Below are 19469 nucleotides of genomic sequence, written 5' to 3'. Positions count from 1 at the left end.
CAGCGACAACATGCCAGCAGGCACTTTGCATGCAACAGGTGAAGGCAAACGCCTACCTGCTGTGAAATCACTGATGGAGCAACAGACATGTGAGACAGAATAGAAATAGAAACCTGTACAATCACCTCAATGTAAAAGAGGAAAGAGCCAAAGACTCATTTATCAGGCAGAAAGGCCCAAAATTCAATTTCTTAAACACAAGGTTGTTGCTTTTGTCTGTTTAATAGGATTATAGATTACATAAAAAAAAAATATTTATATGTAAAAAAAAAAATTATATATATTATATACTATTATATATAATATATATATATATCTTATAATAATATATATATATAATTATATTATATGTAAAAAAAAAAATCACATGTCATTATTATGATTAGGGACATCTGTAGGTTTCCAGTTTGTTTCTAAAAGTAAATAAAAATAAAAACCTATTTGTGGCCCTTAAAGCTATAAAATACTATAATTCAAATAAATAAACACAATAAATTTAGTAGTAATTTCTTTTATTCCATCTGAAATGGTTATTCTGACACAATGGAAGCAGTATTTTTTTTTGTTTTTTTAAAATATTTTTCATTATAGTTATTTTTATTTATTTATTTATTTATTTATTTATGCTGATTATAAAGGTTCAGAGTAAATGTAAATTAATCCGCAGTTTCACCATTTTAATAGTTTTTTTTTAATTATCACTTTCATTTAGTTAATTTAATTTATTATATTTACAATAAATTCGGTTTTATTTTGTAATTTTATCTAGAAAATTCTCAGTCCACGCTGACCCAATCCTCTCATTGATTGGATAACGTCGGCTGTCATTCAAAAACCTCCTCTTCCGATTGGTCAAAACCAGCGGCGTGGGCGGGGTTTGTTTCCGGGAAGTGAGCAGCGTGACTGTACGGGCCCGCACATTGTCACTAACCCTGAATAATTTCCTCCTGCTTGTCCTCTCAGCGCTCATATTATATTTAACCTTTCAACAAACAAACAAACAAACAAACAAACAAACATGGGCGACGATGAAGAGAAGTATGACGGCATGTTGCTCGTCATGGCTCAGCAGCACGAGGGAGGAGTGCAGGAGGTAAGCTAAACGTGGTTAGCACGTGAGCTAACACGCAAACGGCGCCTTTGAGTGAAAAAACAAACTGTCAGCTGTTTACTGACGCTGTTATCTTCTATTAATGCGCCCTCTGGCTTTGGTGGATCATAACATGACGTCTTTAATAGGTGTTAACTGTTGGAGTCGGCACACACGTGACCGACAACTCATTTTCTTTCTCTCTGAAGATGATATAAACATTTGTATGTGTCCCTGAGATGCTGCTGGGTCAGTCTGGGTGGTGTCAATGCCTGAAACTTCTAGACCTCAATCCTGGTGGTGATGTTTCCTGCTCCAGCACACCTGATTCAAATGAGTGGCTCATTAGCAGGCCCACTGCAGAGCCTGATGATCACCTGAATCAGGTGTGTTGGAGCAGGAAACATCTAAAACATGCAGGGCAGTGGTCCCCGAGGACCAGGATTAGGAAAACACTGGTCTAGAAGGATCTGAGTTTGTGTCTCTGTTTAAATCAGATTTATTGATCCCGAAGGACATTCAAGCATCCAGTAGCAGCATGCAAACTAGATCTAAATTTAAATATGTGCAGAGTTGAAATGAACGATGAGGCGTCTTATTCAGTATTTTAAGAAGTCTAAAATAGCTTGTCTGATGTTTAAAGTCCTTCATGGACTGACACCACCGCCACTAAATGATGATATTAAACTAAGGGTAGTCACTCCACTACTCGAGTCACCAGAGACTGTGAGGTTCCTCTTCGACAAACTACATTTGGCCTAAATGTCCTATCATATAGAGGTAGTATACTGTGGGACAGCCTACCCACCTCAATTAGAAAGAGTCCCGGTATATTAACAATAACAAGGTGTGGCTTCGATCTAGTCAGATTTACAATCATAACTCACGTCACGGGCTTTTGTGAAACTTTTATTACTATACAGATTTTTGGGTTAATGTGCAATGTCCCTGTTTGTAGTAATGTGTCTCTGTTGTAAGCCTTGTTTCTTTCTTTCTTTTCCTCTCATGTGTTTTTTTTTTGTCGTCCTTTTCCTATGTTTTAACATCAACCTGCCAAGGGACTACGGTTGGAAATTAGCCTGTGGCTATAAACCAGCGTATTTTACGTGTAAATGTTTATTAATATGCACTGTCCCTTTTTTAAATAAATAAAAATTTAAAAAAGTAGTTTGTTATCCCACATTCAATGCAAATCAAACTATAGCAAAAAGTAACAGAAGGTTATAGAGGAAGGGAACGACATAAATTAATATGCACGCTAATGCATGAAGCTGATCTGATGACAAGTTACGTATAGATACAAGTACAGACGTTATTGCACCACGCAAAGCTCCTGTATAAAATGGGTCAAAGTCGCTGTGCAGGACTCAAAACAGGACTTCAAACACTTTGTGTGACACTGCAGTGACTAAATTAAACTGGTCAGTAGGTCCAGCTTTGTCCTGGACTGCCCCCTAGACTCCACAGAGGATGTGAGGGAGAGGAGGACGTGAAGCAAAGCCCTCCTATCACCTCCTGCATGAGACTGTGGAGGCCTCAAACAGCTCTTTTAGCATCAGACTGCTGCTCCACCACAGCTCCTTTATTCAAACAGCTGTCAGACTCTTTAACACCTTTTAAGTCTTTGACTTTCTTCTATATATTTCTTAATCGAAGCCATCAGTAAGTAGTCATGAAGCACGTTTATTGTTGTCCAGTCATGTCACTAATGCTCACTTCTTTCTCTGTAAACAGTTGGTAAACACATTTTTCAGCTTTCTCCGCCGTAAAACTGATTTCTTCACCGGCGGCGAGTCGGGCGCTCCAGAGAAGGTGAGCGCTGTTCAGAGTACCTGCAGCTTTTGTGCCATCAGAGAGCAACATAATACACTATGCGGGTTAAACGGGCACGCCTCTTCATTTTCTCGGCCTCTTCTTTCTTTCAAGCTCGTCAAAGACGCTTTCGCACACCACAATAAGCTGGCGCAGCAGGCCAACAAAGAGAAGCAGGTGAAACAGGAGAAGGAGAAGAAAGAGAAGGCAGAAAGAGCTGCGAAGCTAGAGGAGGAAGAGAGGAAAAAGAAGAAGAACGACGACGGGCCCAGGATTCAGGAACTGACGGACGAAGAAGCAGAGAAACTTCAGTCTGAGCTCGACAAGGTGAAATCCTAAAAACCATGACGCTCTCTCACATGTGAGCCTTTTGTTTTATTACAAATGTTTATTTATTTTCATGTGTGTTTTATATATTTTAGAAAAAGAACGAAGAGGAGAAAATGGTGAAAGCAACAACAAATGAAGAAAAGTCATCTGACAAAGCGGACAAAGAGAAGGGGGTGAGTGAAATGTTGGTGAAAGTGTTGTGCTGTCGATGAGCGGCTAAAATCTGATTGTGCTGATGTACTCTGTCTTAATTTTCTCCCCAGTCTGAATCTGAAGGAGAGGAGGACGAGAAGGACAAAGATAAACTGAAGCCTAATGCAGAGAACGGAGCCGACCTGCCAAACTACAGGTGGACGCAAACCCTGTCTGAAGTCGACGTGAGTGCCTTTCCACTTCACGAACGTGTTCACTAATCCTCTCAGCGGATGTTTTTTATCATCTTGCTGCTCAGGCAGCCTCATGAGATCGATCCTCACCTCCTGTCCTGACCGCTTGTTTGCCCGATCATTTTCAACATCACACCTCCTCAATTTCATGTTTACATTCAGACTTTTGCCTGAATTCGTCAAAAGCTGTGTTCACTTGAATCTTGTCAGTATTATTTGCTCGTACCGTTTACTGGGCGTTTGTTATTAGGGCTGCCACAAACGATTATTTTGATAGTCGACTAACCACCAATTATTTTTTCGATTAGTTGACTAATCTAATCATACGTAAATTGCTGTAAAGCTCGCGGACCGAGCCGTGAGCCACCTTCGCCCCTGAGTCTTTCCATGCTGACCCAGAGCCGCCGCGGACAAAATGCAGCTGGCGGGGGCCAGCCAGCGCCGGGGAGAGATCACGCACCGTGCGGCCGTCCCTAACCCGCCAAGTACTGCTCGGAAGTTGCGGAAAAATCGCGGTGATTGGTTAAAATTGCAATACCGCCCTGAATTCACAGGGATTTACTGAAGTTGCAAATCGCAACATCGCGAATTCCTGGAAAGGTCTGTGTTATAGTATCATTTACGGTACAGTCAGGCCTGACGCCGATTACCACTACTCTGAGTGTGTGTGTGTGACAGAAATGTAGACGCAGCAGTGGAAGCTGCAGCCGCAGTTTCGAGAGAAAAGCAACATAAACAAAACGATGCGTCGACTACTAAATTAGTTATACATTTTAAGATATAAAGTGAAAGATGATATAAACAAAAATATAATAAACTATGTGCAAATGTACTGTACATTATATAAATGTGAGGAAGTGACAAGTATATTGAAGTAGAAGAGTATTGAAGTATCACTGTATGAAATGTTAACATACTATATAAATATATGAAAAAGGGTTCGTAAGAGTAACTAGGGCTGTCGCAATAATGAAATGCCACACTAGCCAACTTGCTTTGCTACTCAATGTCCCTCAATTTACAGAATCATGAGCACCACTGAGTCCTAAATCACACAGGAGAAGGTGACGTAGTTAGTGGAGCTCCAGACTGGAAACACTGGGGGTCTTACCACTACAGTAGGGTGTGTTAGTACTGTGTTACTAGGCCAAAAGTCACCAGTTGAGTCAAAACACCATCAGAGGGTCAGTATGAGGAGAGAGGGAGAGAGCAGGTGCTAAGATAAAACATTATCCCACTGTACCCGTTACATCATCGCTGCCAAAAAAAGTGATAAAATGGTGACCATCCTTCCCCTCACTCGCTGCCACTGAGAAACAAAAATGAACAAACATGACGTTTGTACTTGGTTCAGACCCAGAAGAAGAATTGTAGCTATGATTTCATCCTCCAACATCTTGTTGCTCTGAACAGTGTGACCAGGCGACTCCACCTAATGATCAGTCTAATACGCCGTGTTCGTTTCCTCCGACAGCTGTCGGTGCCTTTTGACGTCAAGTTCCGCATTAAGGGGAGGGACGTAGTGGTGGACATCCAGAGACGCTCCATCAAGGTGGGCCTGAAGGGACACCCTCCTGTTATCGACGGGCAGCTTTACAACGAGGTGAAGGTGGAAGAAAGCTCCTGGCTCATCGACGACGGCAAGGTTGTTACAGTCCACCTGGAAAAGGTGAGAGCAGATGCCAACAATTCATCTGTTTAGATTGAATTGAAAGAGTTGTTGAGTCTCATCACGTTGCTCTTCTAATTTCAGATTAATAAAATGGAGTGGTGGAGCAAGATTGTCACCACAGATCCAGAAATCAACACCAAGAAAGTCTGTCCAGAGAACTCAAAGGTAAACCATGTTGCGTTTGAAGCCTTTTCAGGTGTATTCTGCCTCCTGCCCATCCTAACTGTGTGCTTTACCTGCCGAGCAGCTGTCGGACCTGGATGGAGAGACGCGTGGGATGGTAGAGAAGATGATGTACGACCAAAGGCAGAAATCAATGGGCCTGCCGACGTCTGAAGAGCAGAAGAAACAAGACATTTTCAAAAAGTAAGTTTCCAGCCTCATATCGCTGCCAAAGAATACACCCGCTCGGTTTAGCTTTAAATTCCCTCCGTGGGACGATGCAGCGTTTTATTGGCCAAGCCATAGTCAGCTTTAACAGGAGCTTTATGGCGTATGAAGGTTTTATAAGAAGAGCTGTCTGTTTTAGTTTTGTCCCCAGTTTTACCTGTTTCTGCTCAAGGCCACACTCTCCTGCTGTAACTGGGCGGTAAAATAAAGTATGGTGTTTGAAGCAGCTTGACCTGGACTCATCCGACGAGCAAATGGGCGTAATCTTTCGCTCTGCGTCATTTGTGTTGCTGTCTCAGCACCAGTGATACCGACATAGCATGTTTTGAATAGTCTGTCATTTCCCTTTATGATAGTGGTACACGGTAACTGAAGTACAATACGAACCTCATGCTTGGACTACAGGTCCAAGTGGTTTTTGGTGCACTTTAAAAGGTCACACTGTGGATTGAAATGATGGATGATTGTCTGGTTATAAAGCGAGTAGTTTGTTACAACAAAATGTTTTCACGTTCTTAGGACAACGTGTGTCAAAACCCGTAATGTTCTGACATTATAAAGTAATAACTCGTCTCATGTTATAGCAAGATGAATAGTATATTATAACAAGAAAGGTTTCTTGTTAGGTAATGATGAGAAACATCTTATTATAACAAACTGTCTACTTAAGAACAGGATACTGATCCATTGTTTTTTTTTTTTGGTGCTTTTTAAAAGAGTTTAATAATAATAATAATAATAATAACTTTATTTATATAGCACCTTTTTTTAAAACAGAGTTTACAAAGTGCTTTGACAGACACAAACAGGAGACTCTGGCAAAAATAGCATCAAAAGAACCAACAAAGCAGGAAAAATAATATTTAAGAACACGGTAATGGAGGAAGACGAGACGATATGAATTTTAAATAAACAATGCATAGAAAATAAATGAAATAATGTTAAATAAGTCAACAATAAAATAATATAAAATGATGAAGTAGAAAGCACACACTATGTGTGACCCATTCACACACACCACTTTATAATAAATCCAAAATAAGAAAAATAAAAAGTAACAATAGAAGAGTACAGTTCCACCAGAGCTCAGAGTCTCACAAATGAAATAATTAACAGAGATGATGATACACAATGTGAGTTTTCTTATTTTAAAAGGTTCAGGTGAGTCTGAATGACACTAACAGAAATAAATAAAGACCCCTGTGATGGATCATCTTCAAACACATTTCAAGTCTGATTCTGATGCATTAAAATGAAATGAAACCATCAGCCGTCCCAAGAGCAAAAGACGCACTTAAAGAAAACGACGAGCCGTAAAGTTAAGTACGTCCCATCGATGGTAAATGGGCTAAAACATAAAACCACCGGTGTGCTGTATTAATCTGCTCCACACACTTAAACACGCAGAGCTGCATTTTAAAATGCTGCGTTAACCTCGTGGACGTGTGTGATGATTGTTCACAGCAGCCTCCACTGAGTCAGTGGTCCACCCGTGACGCGCCATGTTAAATATTACACAGAGCAGTAGTTCACACAGATAAGAGCTGGATGTGGGGCTAACATCAGAAACAGATGTGAGCGATGCCGTCTTATCACGGCTGGTAGTAAATGACCCCTCTTCGTCCTCTGCTGCTTTCAGAGCAGACCAGAGGAGACACGTCTGCCGTTCTGTTCACCTCCACTTCCTCTTTCAGCTTGTTAAAGCCGCCTCTGAGCATCTTGTATAGTTTTATAAGGGTTAACCAACACACTACTGCGGCGACTCTGAGCTGTTTTACTGACACAAAGTTCACATTGTGTCTGTCCAATCAAACGCGTTGTGCGATGGTGTCACTGTCAGCGAGATCAGGCTTTTTAAGCGTTTAAAAAAATATATGTATATATACACTCTTTGGCCAGATGGAGGTGCTGTAGCTAAAGTGTGCCCAGCAGAGAAATGTTGACAAGCCGAGCAAGAGGAAAGTTTGATCAAAACCAAACCAGCCGTGTCAGACATATTAAACTGATCATCGAATAAAGACGCAGAGAAATGGATGCACCAATCTGTCATTCAGAGGATCTGTAGTGGGAGAGCAGGTCAACATGATTTGCCACTTTGATTTCAAATAAACTCTGGCTTCATTTTACTTTCATGACAACATGTCTTGTATCTTTGACGTCTTGTCTACAGGTTCATGGCTCAGCACCCAGAGATGGATTTCTCTAAAGCCAAATTCAGCTGAGACTCGCCGTCGAAGTCACCCGTAGAGTCCACGTTATGATTCACGTCCTTCATGTTTTCTCCACACGGTTTTGTTGACTAACGTGTCTTAAGTTCATGCAATAATACGTTGGGTTCTTTGTCACGATAACAAGGTTGATGACTGCAATCATCATGTTCTCCCTTCGCATGTTGTCTCAATATTTAAAGATGTGTCTGGATTTTTTTAAATAAATGACTTTAAAATGAAATCGATGTGATGCACGAGTCTATTTTACTGCACTGAACTGCTGTCAGCTCAACCTGGGAAAGCATCCATGACGTAAATTCTTCTTTCTCCTACTTGCTTTTGTGTTTTTTACAGGCTATAAATTTAGAAGTTTCACAACCTTGAAGAGTTCAAGGCTGAGCGTTGTGTTTTTAACAGCCCTCCCGGAGTCACTGAACTCATATTTAGTTTGGATTGCATCCAAAGGCTACCGGCCTGCAATGAGAACAAGTTTTCCTGGAGTTGTAAACATGCTGGTTCATTACATAACAGCGGAGCCGCTGTGGATGGCACAGCTTTCTATACCTTTTTTGGTAAAGTTTAAATGTAAAACATGTCACTAACTCCTGAAACATTTGCACTTAATTTAAACTACTTGTGTAGTAATGAAATACTCAAGCACAGTGTAATAAACCATGGACAGGCTGGAAAGATTTTTCCTTTTATACCACTAGAGAGCAGCGTTTTCCTTAAAGTGTAAGGAGTGTGTGTCCTGTAAAGTTTATTTCCAGTGAGTCATTTTAAATCTGGAAAGTAGAAGATGACTCGCACGAGAAAATTGGAGAAATTACTATCTCATATGTGAGATTTGGCCCACATGTATCCAATTTCTAAAATTACACTAATCATGCTGTAAAGAGTCGCACTCTAGATGACTAAAATGGAGACGTAAGACATATTTATCAAGTGACGTCTGCAGTGAAGTGTAGGAGTAACCTTTAAGAGCAGCTCTCAGGCGATCACATAAGTAATCATGTACAAGGTGGGTATAACAAGAACTGGTACACTATTCTCACTGGTGTGTTCTACAGAACTGTATGATTTCTTTAAAAGCTTCATTCACGTTTACCTGCAATTAATATTTCCAGTAGCAATTAACAGGTTAAAATAACAAATTTAATATACTGCATACACTGATGAAACAATAGAGATCTGGCTGCAATGGATGGGAAGTCTGCTGATAGTTGTATCACAATGACAAGTAAATATAGAAGTAATATTTGTGTTGGAGCGACCAGCTTATAAGAAAGCAGCAACATACGGTCATGATTCATACATGACCAAAAACATCTTGTACAGTCACTTTAAATGTGAAGCAGCAGCAGCGGGAAAACAGTAAATAGTGACGTTGATATCTGAGAAATAAAAACCATAACACCAGATTAGTCCTTTGATTGACATGCAGGTGGCATGTGAATGGCGGACTCCGCCACTAACATGAAAATACTGAATAAAAACACATCAAATGGCTCATAGTGCAGTATCAAAACTGTAATTTGCAAACATTTTAAAGTTATTTGATTTGAGTTTTTCCACTGATTTAGCACTGAACTCCTGAAGCGTGAAAAATAAAAAAAGATAAAAGCAGCAGAACCAGAGATACTGTATTCAATACTGATGCAGACTCAAGTGACATCACCTGAGGCAACCTATCAGGCTTCACACAGCTCCGTCCACAGATTTGTTTTCACATTTATGAAGTCGCTCTCGTCAAAACAGAGAGAAACCCTGAAGAGAAATCACAAGAAGTTCACCGTAATCATCGTTCAGATATATCTCTGTGCAGTATTTCACTCTTTTCTCAAACAGTACTATTACAGTGCAGACTTGTGTGAACGTAGTGACAGACATGTCGTCTGATCCCTGAGGATAATCAGCATGCTGCTACCAATGAGTGAAAGACACGCTTTCTCACTCAGACCACACTGGATATCATGCACCTCTGCTAAATGTTACTTCAGTGAGGACCAGTTTGCTTACAAGTCTTTTCTGCTTGTGTGACTGTCCACAGCTAACTGGACTGGCCTTGTCAGGATGGTGAGAGGCTGTCACCATCACTGTGGTGACCGGAGGAAACATACATTAGCTTATGCTGGCTAGCAAGTCCTCCTAATGTGTGAAATTGCTCATGTAGTTCAAAAACGCTCCACGGACATCTGTCTGATCGGGATTATAGTGTTTTTGGCAAAGACTGACCTGCAGATCGCAGAGTGAAGGAGACTGTGTTTTGGGCAGTGGTGTATATTATCACATAGGGCATATTAAAGGGCATTTATTTATAGAATTATGTGTCATGGACTTTGAATAGTTTCTAAGGGACAGAAAATGGCAACACTTAAAGTAATTTCACACAACTTTCTAGACCACGTCGCAGGTTATGGCATAACTCTGTACAATAATTGTGAGCAAATCGACTAAATTGAGTTGAAAGACTGCAGTTAAAATAATTCAAATTTCATTTTTTCCACAACAAAAAGAAAAATATCTTTTTTTAAAAGTCAGAAATAATAAACATAATTGTGGATAACCAAGTTTCTTCCTTCTTATTCATTTACTCACTTATTCATCCACTTTATGCTTTATACAAACCATCCACATTTAAAATTTTTACACCGTTTCTATCTTTTTATATATATATTTGCCGGGGGCGTTATATCTCTTTACGCTTGTCTATATTTTTCATGTTTATTGCTTGTTTTGCACCGAGGATATGAGGGAAACAGAATAAGTATAGCAGTGTTGACAATAAAGTTGACTTGACTTGATTGAATAATCTTTTGACGGCTGACATTAATCTTGGTTGCCCTTAATAAAGGATTAAAGGACACTCATGTAAGTCCAATATTCACTCTCCATGTGCCTTTATTTGGTGTTAACCAACTCCTGATGGAAGAGTTCAAAACACTAAAAGTCTCTGCAGAGCTGCAGTGTTGGTATTTTTTTTTTAGTTCTCTGTCGGGTTTTATACTATATTCTACTATTATACATAGTAATTTCATCCATTCCTAGCAGAAGAATATTGTCTTGAGCACCTTTAAATGTATTCTTTGCTCCAGGCGGTCATTGGTTTCCATTTATTTCACCACTCTCTCTATTAGTTCAGTTGTTATTGCACAGTAATGTAGTCTGGTTTGAAACATCTGCACTACGTTACCATGCAACCAAAATGTACTGAGAGCAAGTTTTATACTTTTTCAAGCTGTTTTTCAAAAATATAAATACATAAATAAAGCACCCGTGGCTGCTTGGTTCAAGGGGACGTTTTAAAATCTAATACACTATCTGCAAAAACTCTGCCACCCATTGATCAGAGCCTGTTTTGAATCTGGTTCCAGCAAATGAGTCTATTTGGGGCCATTTTCTTGTGTGTGGGTTGGTTATTTTCAAATGTCATTTATTTAGGACTGTGCCGATATGTTTGCATCTATGTGTGTTCAAGCAGATTCGCAAAGACAGAGTGAAACAGAGAGACAAGGTGTTGCGTTTGTTATGGTCAATAATGGTTAGAGTAAAGAAAATATAAAGATTCGGGTCAGTTTTGGGTCCCAAATTTGCCGGTACCAGTCATGTACTGTCAGGCTGGGTCTCAGTTTTAGAACTTTAGTGTCACCTTTGATTTTGAATTAATTAGAAATGGTCAAAAATGTATCTGAAAGGAAAACTACTCCAAGACCAGAGCTAAATCTTCAAGCTTTACAGCAACCTACATCTAATAATCACGCACCGCCGCGTACCAGAAATGTAACCAAGCACTGATTCACTGGCAAAAGACGTGAAATGCAAATATTCTGTCACAGATTTCCGATCATTGTCATCGCCCAGCTTCTTAGTATTTTCATTAACCGTAAGAGCGGTGAAGCCAGAGGCCTGATGGGATTGCGGATGGGTGGGGCGGCTGTATGACTGTGCAGGGGTTGAGGGCACGGAGGAGGCAGAGTCTGCTCAGCTGAGAGCAATGTCTCACCAAGGTACCAGAATTTCTTCATTAACGAAGACACACAGACATCAGAGGGACGGGGTTGGGGTTTTGGGGCGGACGAGGGGGCGGTCTGCAAACACAACCTCACCGCCGCTGCGCTGACTCGCTGTTCCAGACTTGACAACTTGTTTTTTGGCAGCGGTCCCCCCCCCTCCCCTCCTCCCCCTCGTAAATCACCTACGAGGCCCTTGCACAGTGTGACTCACCATCATAATCGTAGTGTTTGTGGAGGCCGCTTCACTCTCCTGTCTTCTTCCATAACGCTTTCTCGGTGGCTTATTCCTGGAAGTGGAGGAGGGATACGTGAGGGGACACCAGGACAAAGATGAGACAGGAGGCTGGCATCTTCCTCGTGTGCCAGATTTAGAGTTTCACTGTCTCCTTAGATGAAAACGCACGTCTAACTTCAGTCTTTCTGCGATAAACTCCAATTCTGTCACACAAAATGAATACAAGATGTCATTTCAGTGAGTTTTACTCGACACTACAACTAAAACTAACATCTACAGTCGCAATAAAGCAACAGTGACCCAACCCAACATCTGCATCTGTTATTTAGACTCCTCCGTCCTCCACACCTGGGTGCTGAGCACACTCTGTAAAGCGTATTTGGAGCACACACTTCCAGGGGTGGAGAAGAGGCCAGTGTGCAAAGTCAAACTCCAATTGTCAATTAGTGAAGGCCAACACAGGCTGCAGGCTTGGGTGTACAGAGCGGATCAGGCATCTTGGAGGACAAAGGCTTCTGTCAGCTCAGGGTCCTCAGATCAACACACACACACACATATAGAGATGGCTGTGGGCCCAGCAGGACCTGTTTATCACTCCAGACTGAGCAAAGACCATCAGCAAACATCCTCCTCACCGAGTCTGGACAACTGCTCATAAACGGGCACACACACACATTGCAGATGAAACACAGGGGCTCAGCGACTCATTTATTTTTGGCTTTTGTTGTTTACTGAACTTAATAAAGTCATTCAACTTCAAACTGAGTTCAATAGTTAGAATGAAAAGCAGCTGGAGGCTATGCTCACCTTACTATATCTGGTTGAGATTATGGACACACCACTGTTACATACTGTAGTAGTGATGGGCCAATATGATTCACACACACTGGATCATATCAAAATAATGTCGATAGTCCATTGTTTCAGGGAATCGTAGGTTAAAGATATGAGAAAATCTATAATATGACATAATCAACAATATGTTAACCCAACCCTGTGTAGAAATTGGTATTTTTGAGATTTAGCGCCCGAGTTTCACATCGCCTCTTTTCACGTCTGACATTACATCCATAGAGGCTACTGAGCCCGGATTACATTGCCCACTCACTAAGCTCCATGTCTGCATTCACCTGCGCCCCAAGGCCTGTAAACAACCTCTTCCCAGTGGTCTAAAAAAACGCTTGTGGTCCAAAAACTAAAACACTTAGCCAGTGCTCCGAGCTCACAGTTTGGGCAGCCTGGCTACAGAGGGAAGAGAGGGAATACCACAAAGCGCCACTTTTAAAGAGCTCTCCATTGCACTCCACTAACATTGTCATATTGTCTCATGATGGACATTTTTTAAAATTAAGGATCAGAACTGATGCAACAGGTCCCGAGTCTATTGACTGTAATGGTAGAAATGAACGTTATATATATAGTTCTATAAATATAGGACTCAATTTTCACAAGCCACAAATCTTCAGAACATGTTAACACTAAAATGATGTTATCTGGAGAAAATGAACTGTCTGTCAGCAGCAACACACTCTCATGAGACCTGATATTAAAATGCTGCGCACCTGTAATAATAATAGAAATGTACTTCTATGTTTGTACATTTTGTTTTGTACTTATACGTCAGTAGTTCTGAATACAAAATAACTGTAAGTAAGAGAGCTACACTGTTCTTATATAATACATTAATACACGAATCTGTAGTGAGAGTGACTTTAAACAAAGACTTGTATTTAGCTCAAGGTAACGTGGATGAATTCCTACATTTGGAAAGGCAGTAAAAGTGAACCTTTTCAGAGATGTCGGCGTTTCATGAGGAGGACCTTTGGTCCACTGTGATCGGCCCTGCCAGCTGCAGGTCACATTGCTGCTTCATTACTGTTTGCCCGTGGCCCCGTGACCCTCCAGCCTTCATTTGCACCTCGGTGAGGACCACTCCATCACTGTTCGGGGGCCGAGCCTCTGTGGGCCTGACACACACATCACACCCCTGACATCATGAGTGCACGGCCAAGCCACTAGCCTCAGGTATGAGCTGGAGCTCAATCAACCATAAAGTACTTTTACTGACTTTTCTGACTTAGTTGGTGCTGCAAATCCTTTTTTTATTTGTACTATTTCACATCATTTTAGCTGGATTTCCCCTTTTCTTCTATGTCCAGATATTATATATTTTATGATATAATATTTCAGTGTAAATATTTGTCTGTACGCATTAGAATGAATTAAATAGTGTTAAAACAAAGTGATCGAGTCAGCTGTTATAAACAACAATTACTTTTTTTGTGCCATAAACATTGTTGTTATTACAACAAGGCAGTTAAAGTCACGGAGTTTGGTTTGTGTCCACCATGTTCCTGCTCATAATGCAAAGCTGTATTAACGTGTATTTCTATAGTTTATTCTATTCAGAACCAGGTCTTAGCATTTTGGGTCTGTATTCAGTGACTTTCCTCACATGCAGATCTGAATGTGTTGACCGTATGTCGCACCATAACGCAGATTGTAACAAACGGGTGCCAGTGATGGAAAAGTACCTCGATAGATTTCTTAAACTGGACACTTCTCCATCGCCTCCTCGTTTCAATTACATGTCAGAGAAGCCACAGTCACTTAGCGTAGCCGTGCAGACGCTGTTATTTAAAGAAAGTTCATATCGCGGGGCTAAAAAGTTTTGGCTGAATGAGGGTTTGATACATGAGGGCAAGGGGAGTTACACCTCGAGACTAAACCCGTGGGTTCAAAATGAGAAATGTTATTTTGAGTTGTCTGCTGCATGACCCTTGGTATTTTTTTGTATTAGTTAAACTAGAGTGACCCTTGTTTGACCTCATAGATAATATGATTTTATTGTAATGTTTATGCTTTATTTTAAAATCTATGTGTCACAACAAAACACACTCATCATCTTTAACAGTGAAATACAAGCCAAACACCAAACGGACAAAAAGAAACCCATGTTTGAGAAAACAAACATTTTTAATTTATTATTAAATGACATAAATAAAACTCAAATACAGAGTTCAAATACAAATAGATAGTTATGTACAGGTGTTTGTGCAGGGTTGGTGTAGGAGGGGTGTATTTTTTTTTTTTTTTTTTTACCCCGACAAAACCCTGCCAGGATGCAGAAGGCACTTGTGTCTCTCGGTCCGATCTTGGAACATTTATTTCATTCAGAAAAGGCACATTTATAATGGAAAAACACTGGACGTTAATTTATTCTATTTACACACATATACACATTTATGTTAGCAGAACCATTTTTTTTTTCTCATCTTATATATTTTTAGGAATAAAAACAAAAAATATCTAGGATTGTTCAGTTCAGTTTGGTTGTGTGGAGCTAAAGGAGTTTTACAAAAAAGGTGTAATAAACATGTTATAAATGTGTAATAAGCATGTTGGGAATTACTAAGAGCAAAGAAGGAAGTTCAGACCACGCAGCTACTCTAGGAGATGAAAGAGATGATTGTCGTTGCATGTCAACTTTGTTCAGTATGACTCCAGCCTAACTTTACACCTTTTTTAAATAATCTGGAATGAATAATCTCAACTTTTTCACAAACAGGATCCTTGCAGGTCTTGTGACATTTCCACATCTTGTCCGGGATCTCTTTTTTTTTTATGTCCTGCTCCTAAACCTTCAGTCTTCAGAGACGTTTCAGGTTTCAGCTGCTGCTGCTCAGTAGCTCTGAGCCACAGGCGCCCAGGACGCGGTCAGCCTGGCGATGGAGCTCTCGAACTGAGCCTCACCGACACCGACCTCGCTCAGGCTGGGGTCGTACATGGAGGAAGGCGAGGAGACGGGCAGCGAGGAGGTCAGGCCTGTGTAGGAGGAGCCCCTCAGGAACTGGGAGGTCAAACCTCCAGGTATGGAGCCCGAGGCCGAGCCTGAAGGGGTGAGGGTGGTGCCGGCTACTGACCATAAGCTTGGGTACTGACTGTGGACGAAAGGGACAAAGGAGTTATTACAGTTATTCTGAAACCAAAGGGTTCAAAGATGGCAACATTGTGGATCAGACCAGAGCGTACAGAGGTGAGAAATGTTTACCTGGAATTAGATGTGGAGTTGGTGGTGTGGGACAGAGTGCCCATGCCTGTGGAGTTGGGGATCTGAAGAGCCGACCAGCTGTCATGAGTGGGCAGAGTCCCTGAAGTGTTGTCCATGTAGTTATCTGAAAACAAAACCACAATTTAATACAAATTCTCCCACTTACTGTGACTCCTGACATGACATATATATAAAGCCTGTAGGTTAGTCTTACTTGTGCTGGAGGTACGGTGTGGGTAATGGCTGGGGTATGGAGCCGCTCTGTGGCTCCTCAGGCTGGAGTAGCGCTCGCAGTAGGAGCCAGAGGAGTGGCCTGCTGTGCCACTGAACTGAGGAGGGCTGCTGCTGGGGCAGATAGGACTCTGTCCTGGGAGGAACCAACCTCCAACTGTGGAATTAAACAAACAAATCAAAATTAAAATCACAAATCTCTGTATGAGAAGCAGCTTCAGGCGCTCTTCTTGCTGTTTTCTTGTGAACATCATTGGGAAATGAAACTCACGCTGAGAGTAGCCAGACTGTTGGCTGTCTGCACTGTGATCCGGCACTTCTTTATGGTCGCTCCTGCAATCAAAAACAACATTAGATTCCGTACTATCGTGACACTGACTTGATAGTTTGAGGATCAGTTTGAGGTTTTAGTGTTTTACCTTTCTTTGGCATCCAGGAAGGCCTTAGCAAAGGGGTTGTGCTTGATCTTCAGAGCAGTGATCTGCGAGGAGGACATGACTGTTAGCATTTCAATCAAGACAAGTCAGATTTAACAGGTTTCAAAATCTGGGCTTCGTGCACAATTTACCTCTTCGTTCTGGTAAGCAGTGACGGCGATGAATTGTGTTTCGGGGAAAGACTGGCTGCTGATCATCTTCTGGATGCCTCCAACCTTCACGATGTGTATCCTCGGCTCGTATTTGTGCAGAGAATTGAGCATAATCTGTTTTGGAAATTATATTTAGTTAGATTAAACAGCAGGATAACATCACACCCACTCAGTTTAGGATATATCTTGTATCAAGTGAGGATATAGCTGTAAAAACTGTTGGTACCTTGTGAAAAATCACACGATTTCCTTGATTTTTACATTATTTTGTCATGTTTCAGAACAGTAGTTCCTAAAATAAGTGTATATTTCATATTCCAGTGCTGTATTTTATGTTAAAAATAACTTATTTAAATGAATATATCTTCCAGTGGGACAGCTGTAATTGTATTAAAAATTAATTCACCATAATTCATTATTGAATCACAAATATCTAAGTCTCCTCACCTGTCCGCCCCCGTTGAGTTTATTGGAAAGTTTCACTTTGCTGAAGGAGACTGGTGCCTTCATCCAGTGCGCACCGAAGTTGGGGGAGTCCGGGTGGATGTACACGCAGCTGGGGCTCTGGGGCTCAGGTTTGCCACCTGGGACCCACTCCCCGTTCACGTATTTCCATCGGTTGTTGTCCGCGGCCACGAAATCCAGCAGCACCGAGTACATGGCGTTGGGGTCAAGGCCGGAGACGCTGGCTCTCAGCACGGGAAACATCCTCCTGTAAAACAACAAGGATGGCATTAGTGAGATTTCGTTTAGCCTTCAGATTGTTTTAATTTTAGCTCAATGACCACCAAGTTTAGCAGAAGACCTGAGGAGCAGCAATTTAGGCAGAGCACTTGTGTGTTTGGGTAAGTGTGAACCACTTGGATATTAGATTTAAAAAACTGCAGCATGTTTTAAAATTAAGAATATTTCACAAACTTACTCCAAACCCTAAAAACACCGTGCGTAAAAAGCGCGTAAAATGCGTCCGGCCTGTGCGCAAAATACACCACCAAGGCGAGGCTGCTTTTGCATTGATGTGACCTACCTTCCAGTTTTGGTGACAATCATCTCGTTAGTTAACTCTTTGAACTTGGTCCATAAGTCTGCATCGTCCAGGGTCAGTTTAATATCCCTCTCGGACGCGTCTCCCTTCTCGCTGCCCTTCTGGAACTCGCTCTCCACGGCGCTGAGGAGATGCTCCAGGCGCTGGTCAGGGTTGGAAGAAGTCATATTTCCAAGTAGTGTAGATAGACCTAAATCCAATACGTTTTAGTGTGGAGTGCGAAGAGGGCTCACTGACTCTGAGACGGCCACTGACAGAGAGCGACAAGGCCCGAGAGATACTGGTTTCTCATCCCTGAGGCCTCATCATTTAAGGGCCCCCAGGGACCTCATGGGGATGTGGGGCGTGGTTTGGACGCACACATCTCGCCTCCCTGACCGGGTTCAACGTCTCCAAACACCGCCCCCCACACCAGGCTAGACCCCTCTCTACAACATAACAGATGTGTAGAATAAAAATCAGCTTTTAAGTTGAAATCTATCTTCCTCATCCAAACCCCACACAGAAATATCAAAAAATGTAACATCCTTTCTGAATGTTAAAAATGTCTTTGCTGTTGATGTGAAGTTTGGGATTTATAATTTGATACCTTTAAAAAATCTGTTTAATCTGTTACAGTTTGATGCCCTACATATTCAAAGCTGTGTGTTCAGACAAAAGAAGGGAAGCCGAGGGAAGAGCCGTGCCTTTGAACTCAGTTGTATATTTGCAAATAGTGCTAATCTTTTGTTGTCTCAAATCCACATGGGAGAGCGCTTGTGTTTACTGAGTATGGGCCATTAGGGCAGACTCTGTGTTCCTGTTGTGCCAAAGTGTGGACGGCCCACAAGTGATGCCTGGATTTGCATAATGGGCCTGCGTGGCTCCCTCTGAGACTCTGATATTAAATATTTCAGCCAGTTGGAGGTTGAGTGCTCAACAGAGGCTTTTTTTTCTGCTATTTACATAAAAACATTAATTTACCAAACCAAGTCTCTGTGTCGGAGATCATTAACCAGAAATATTTCAGCTAAATCTGTCTCTATTATCGGCTACACTTCAGGACAGAAGGTTGAATGTGTGGCTGGTACAACAGAGTTCAGTTTGTGATGAATTATTATCAGTGTAGTGGGAACTTTTCCACTGAATTTGACTTTTCCTTCCTTTTTTTGGTTTGATGATAGAAACTGGGCATTTCTTTTCACTTCTTTACTTCTTCAAGATTCAAGATTCAAGATTCAAGTTTTTATTTGTCACATGCCTAAAAGTACAGGTACAGTGGCAGTGAAATGAAGGTGACTGTCGCGACTGTGCAAAAAAACACTCAAAAGGATAAAAAGAAAATAAGATAGAAGAAGAATAAATAAAATGTAAGATAGAAATAGCAAAACTAGAAAAATAAATAAACTATAAATAAACTTATGCCACGTTATACT

At 41.2% G+C, this 19469-nt stretch overlaps 2 protein-coding genes across 2 annotated transcripts; one reads left to right on the top strand and one right to left on the bottom strand.

Annotated features, from left to right (window-relative positions):
- The first annotated feature begins 875 nt into the window (after positions 1–875).
- nudc (nudC nuclear distribution protein) lies at positions 876–8131 on the top strand. The gene is made up of 9 exons (XM_019258350.2): positions 876–1093; positions 2825–2902; positions 3017–3229; positions 3325–3405; positions 3496–3609; positions 5093–5287; positions 5372–5455; positions 5538–5656; positions 7851–8131. The coding sequence occupies exons 1-9, from the start codon at positions 1019–1021 to the stop codon at positions 7900–7902; spliced, it is 1011 nt and encodes a 336-aa protein (XP_019113895.2). The 5' UTR covers positions 876–1018; the 3' UTR covers positions 7903–8131.
- Positions 8132–15496: 7365 nt separating this feature from the next.
- tbxta (T-box transcription factor Ta) lies at positions 15497–18323 on the bottom strand. Its single transcript, XM_010739862.3, has 8 exons — positions 18037–18323; positions 17457–17721; positions 16989–17123; positions 16840–16901; positions 16692–16753; positions 16404–16577; positions 16190–16313; positions 15497–16079 (listed from the first exon to the last, which is right to left on the bottom strand). The coding sequence occupies exons 1-8, from the start codon at positions 18219–18221 to the stop codon at positions 15821–15823; spliced, it is 1266 nt and encodes a 421-aa protein (XP_010738164.1). The 5' UTR covers positions 18222–18323; the 3' UTR covers positions 15497–15820.
- Between the last annotated feature and the right edge of the window lie 1146 nt (positions 18324–19469).

Source organism: Larimichthys crocea, chromosome XIII (genome assembly GCF_000972845.2).
Source record: "Larimichthys crocea isolate SSNF chromosome XIII, L_crocea_2.0, whole genome shotgun sequence".
Classification (NCBI taxonomy): domain Eukaryota; kingdom Metazoa; phylum Chordata; class Actinopteri; family Sciaenidae; genus Larimichthys; species Larimichthys crocea.
The sequence above is the reverse complement of the archived record's forward strand: the minus strand, read 5'-3'. Positions and strand labels throughout refer to the sequence as shown.

Bases quoted from the DNA above. Each gene is read 5' to 3' on its own strand.
- nudc (XM_019258350.2), top strand. From the start codon at position 1,019: ATGGGCGACGATGAAGAGAAGTATGACGGCATGTTGCTCGTCATGGCT. The intron at 3,610-5,092 runs GTGAGTGCCTTT...TTCCTCCGACAG, and splicing joins AAACCCTGTCTGAAGTCGAC to CTGTCGGTGCCTTTTGACGT. The intron at 5,456-5,537 runs GTAAACCATGTT...CCTGCCGAGCAG, and splicing joins TCTGTCCAGAGAACTCAAAG to CTGTCGGACCTGGATGGAGA.
- tbxta (XM_010739862.3), bottom strand. From the start codon at position 18,221: ATGACTTCTTCCAACCCTGACCAGCGCCTGGAGCATCTCCTCAGCGCC. The intron at 16,754-16,839 runs GTAAAACACTAA...TTTTGATTGCAG, and splicing joins TTCCTGGATGCCAAAGAAAG to GAGCGACCATAAAGAAGTGC. The intron at 16,578-16,691 runs GTGAGTTTCATT...TTAATTCCACAG, and splicing joins ACAGTCTGGCTACTCTCAGC to TTGGAGGTTGGTTCCTCCCA.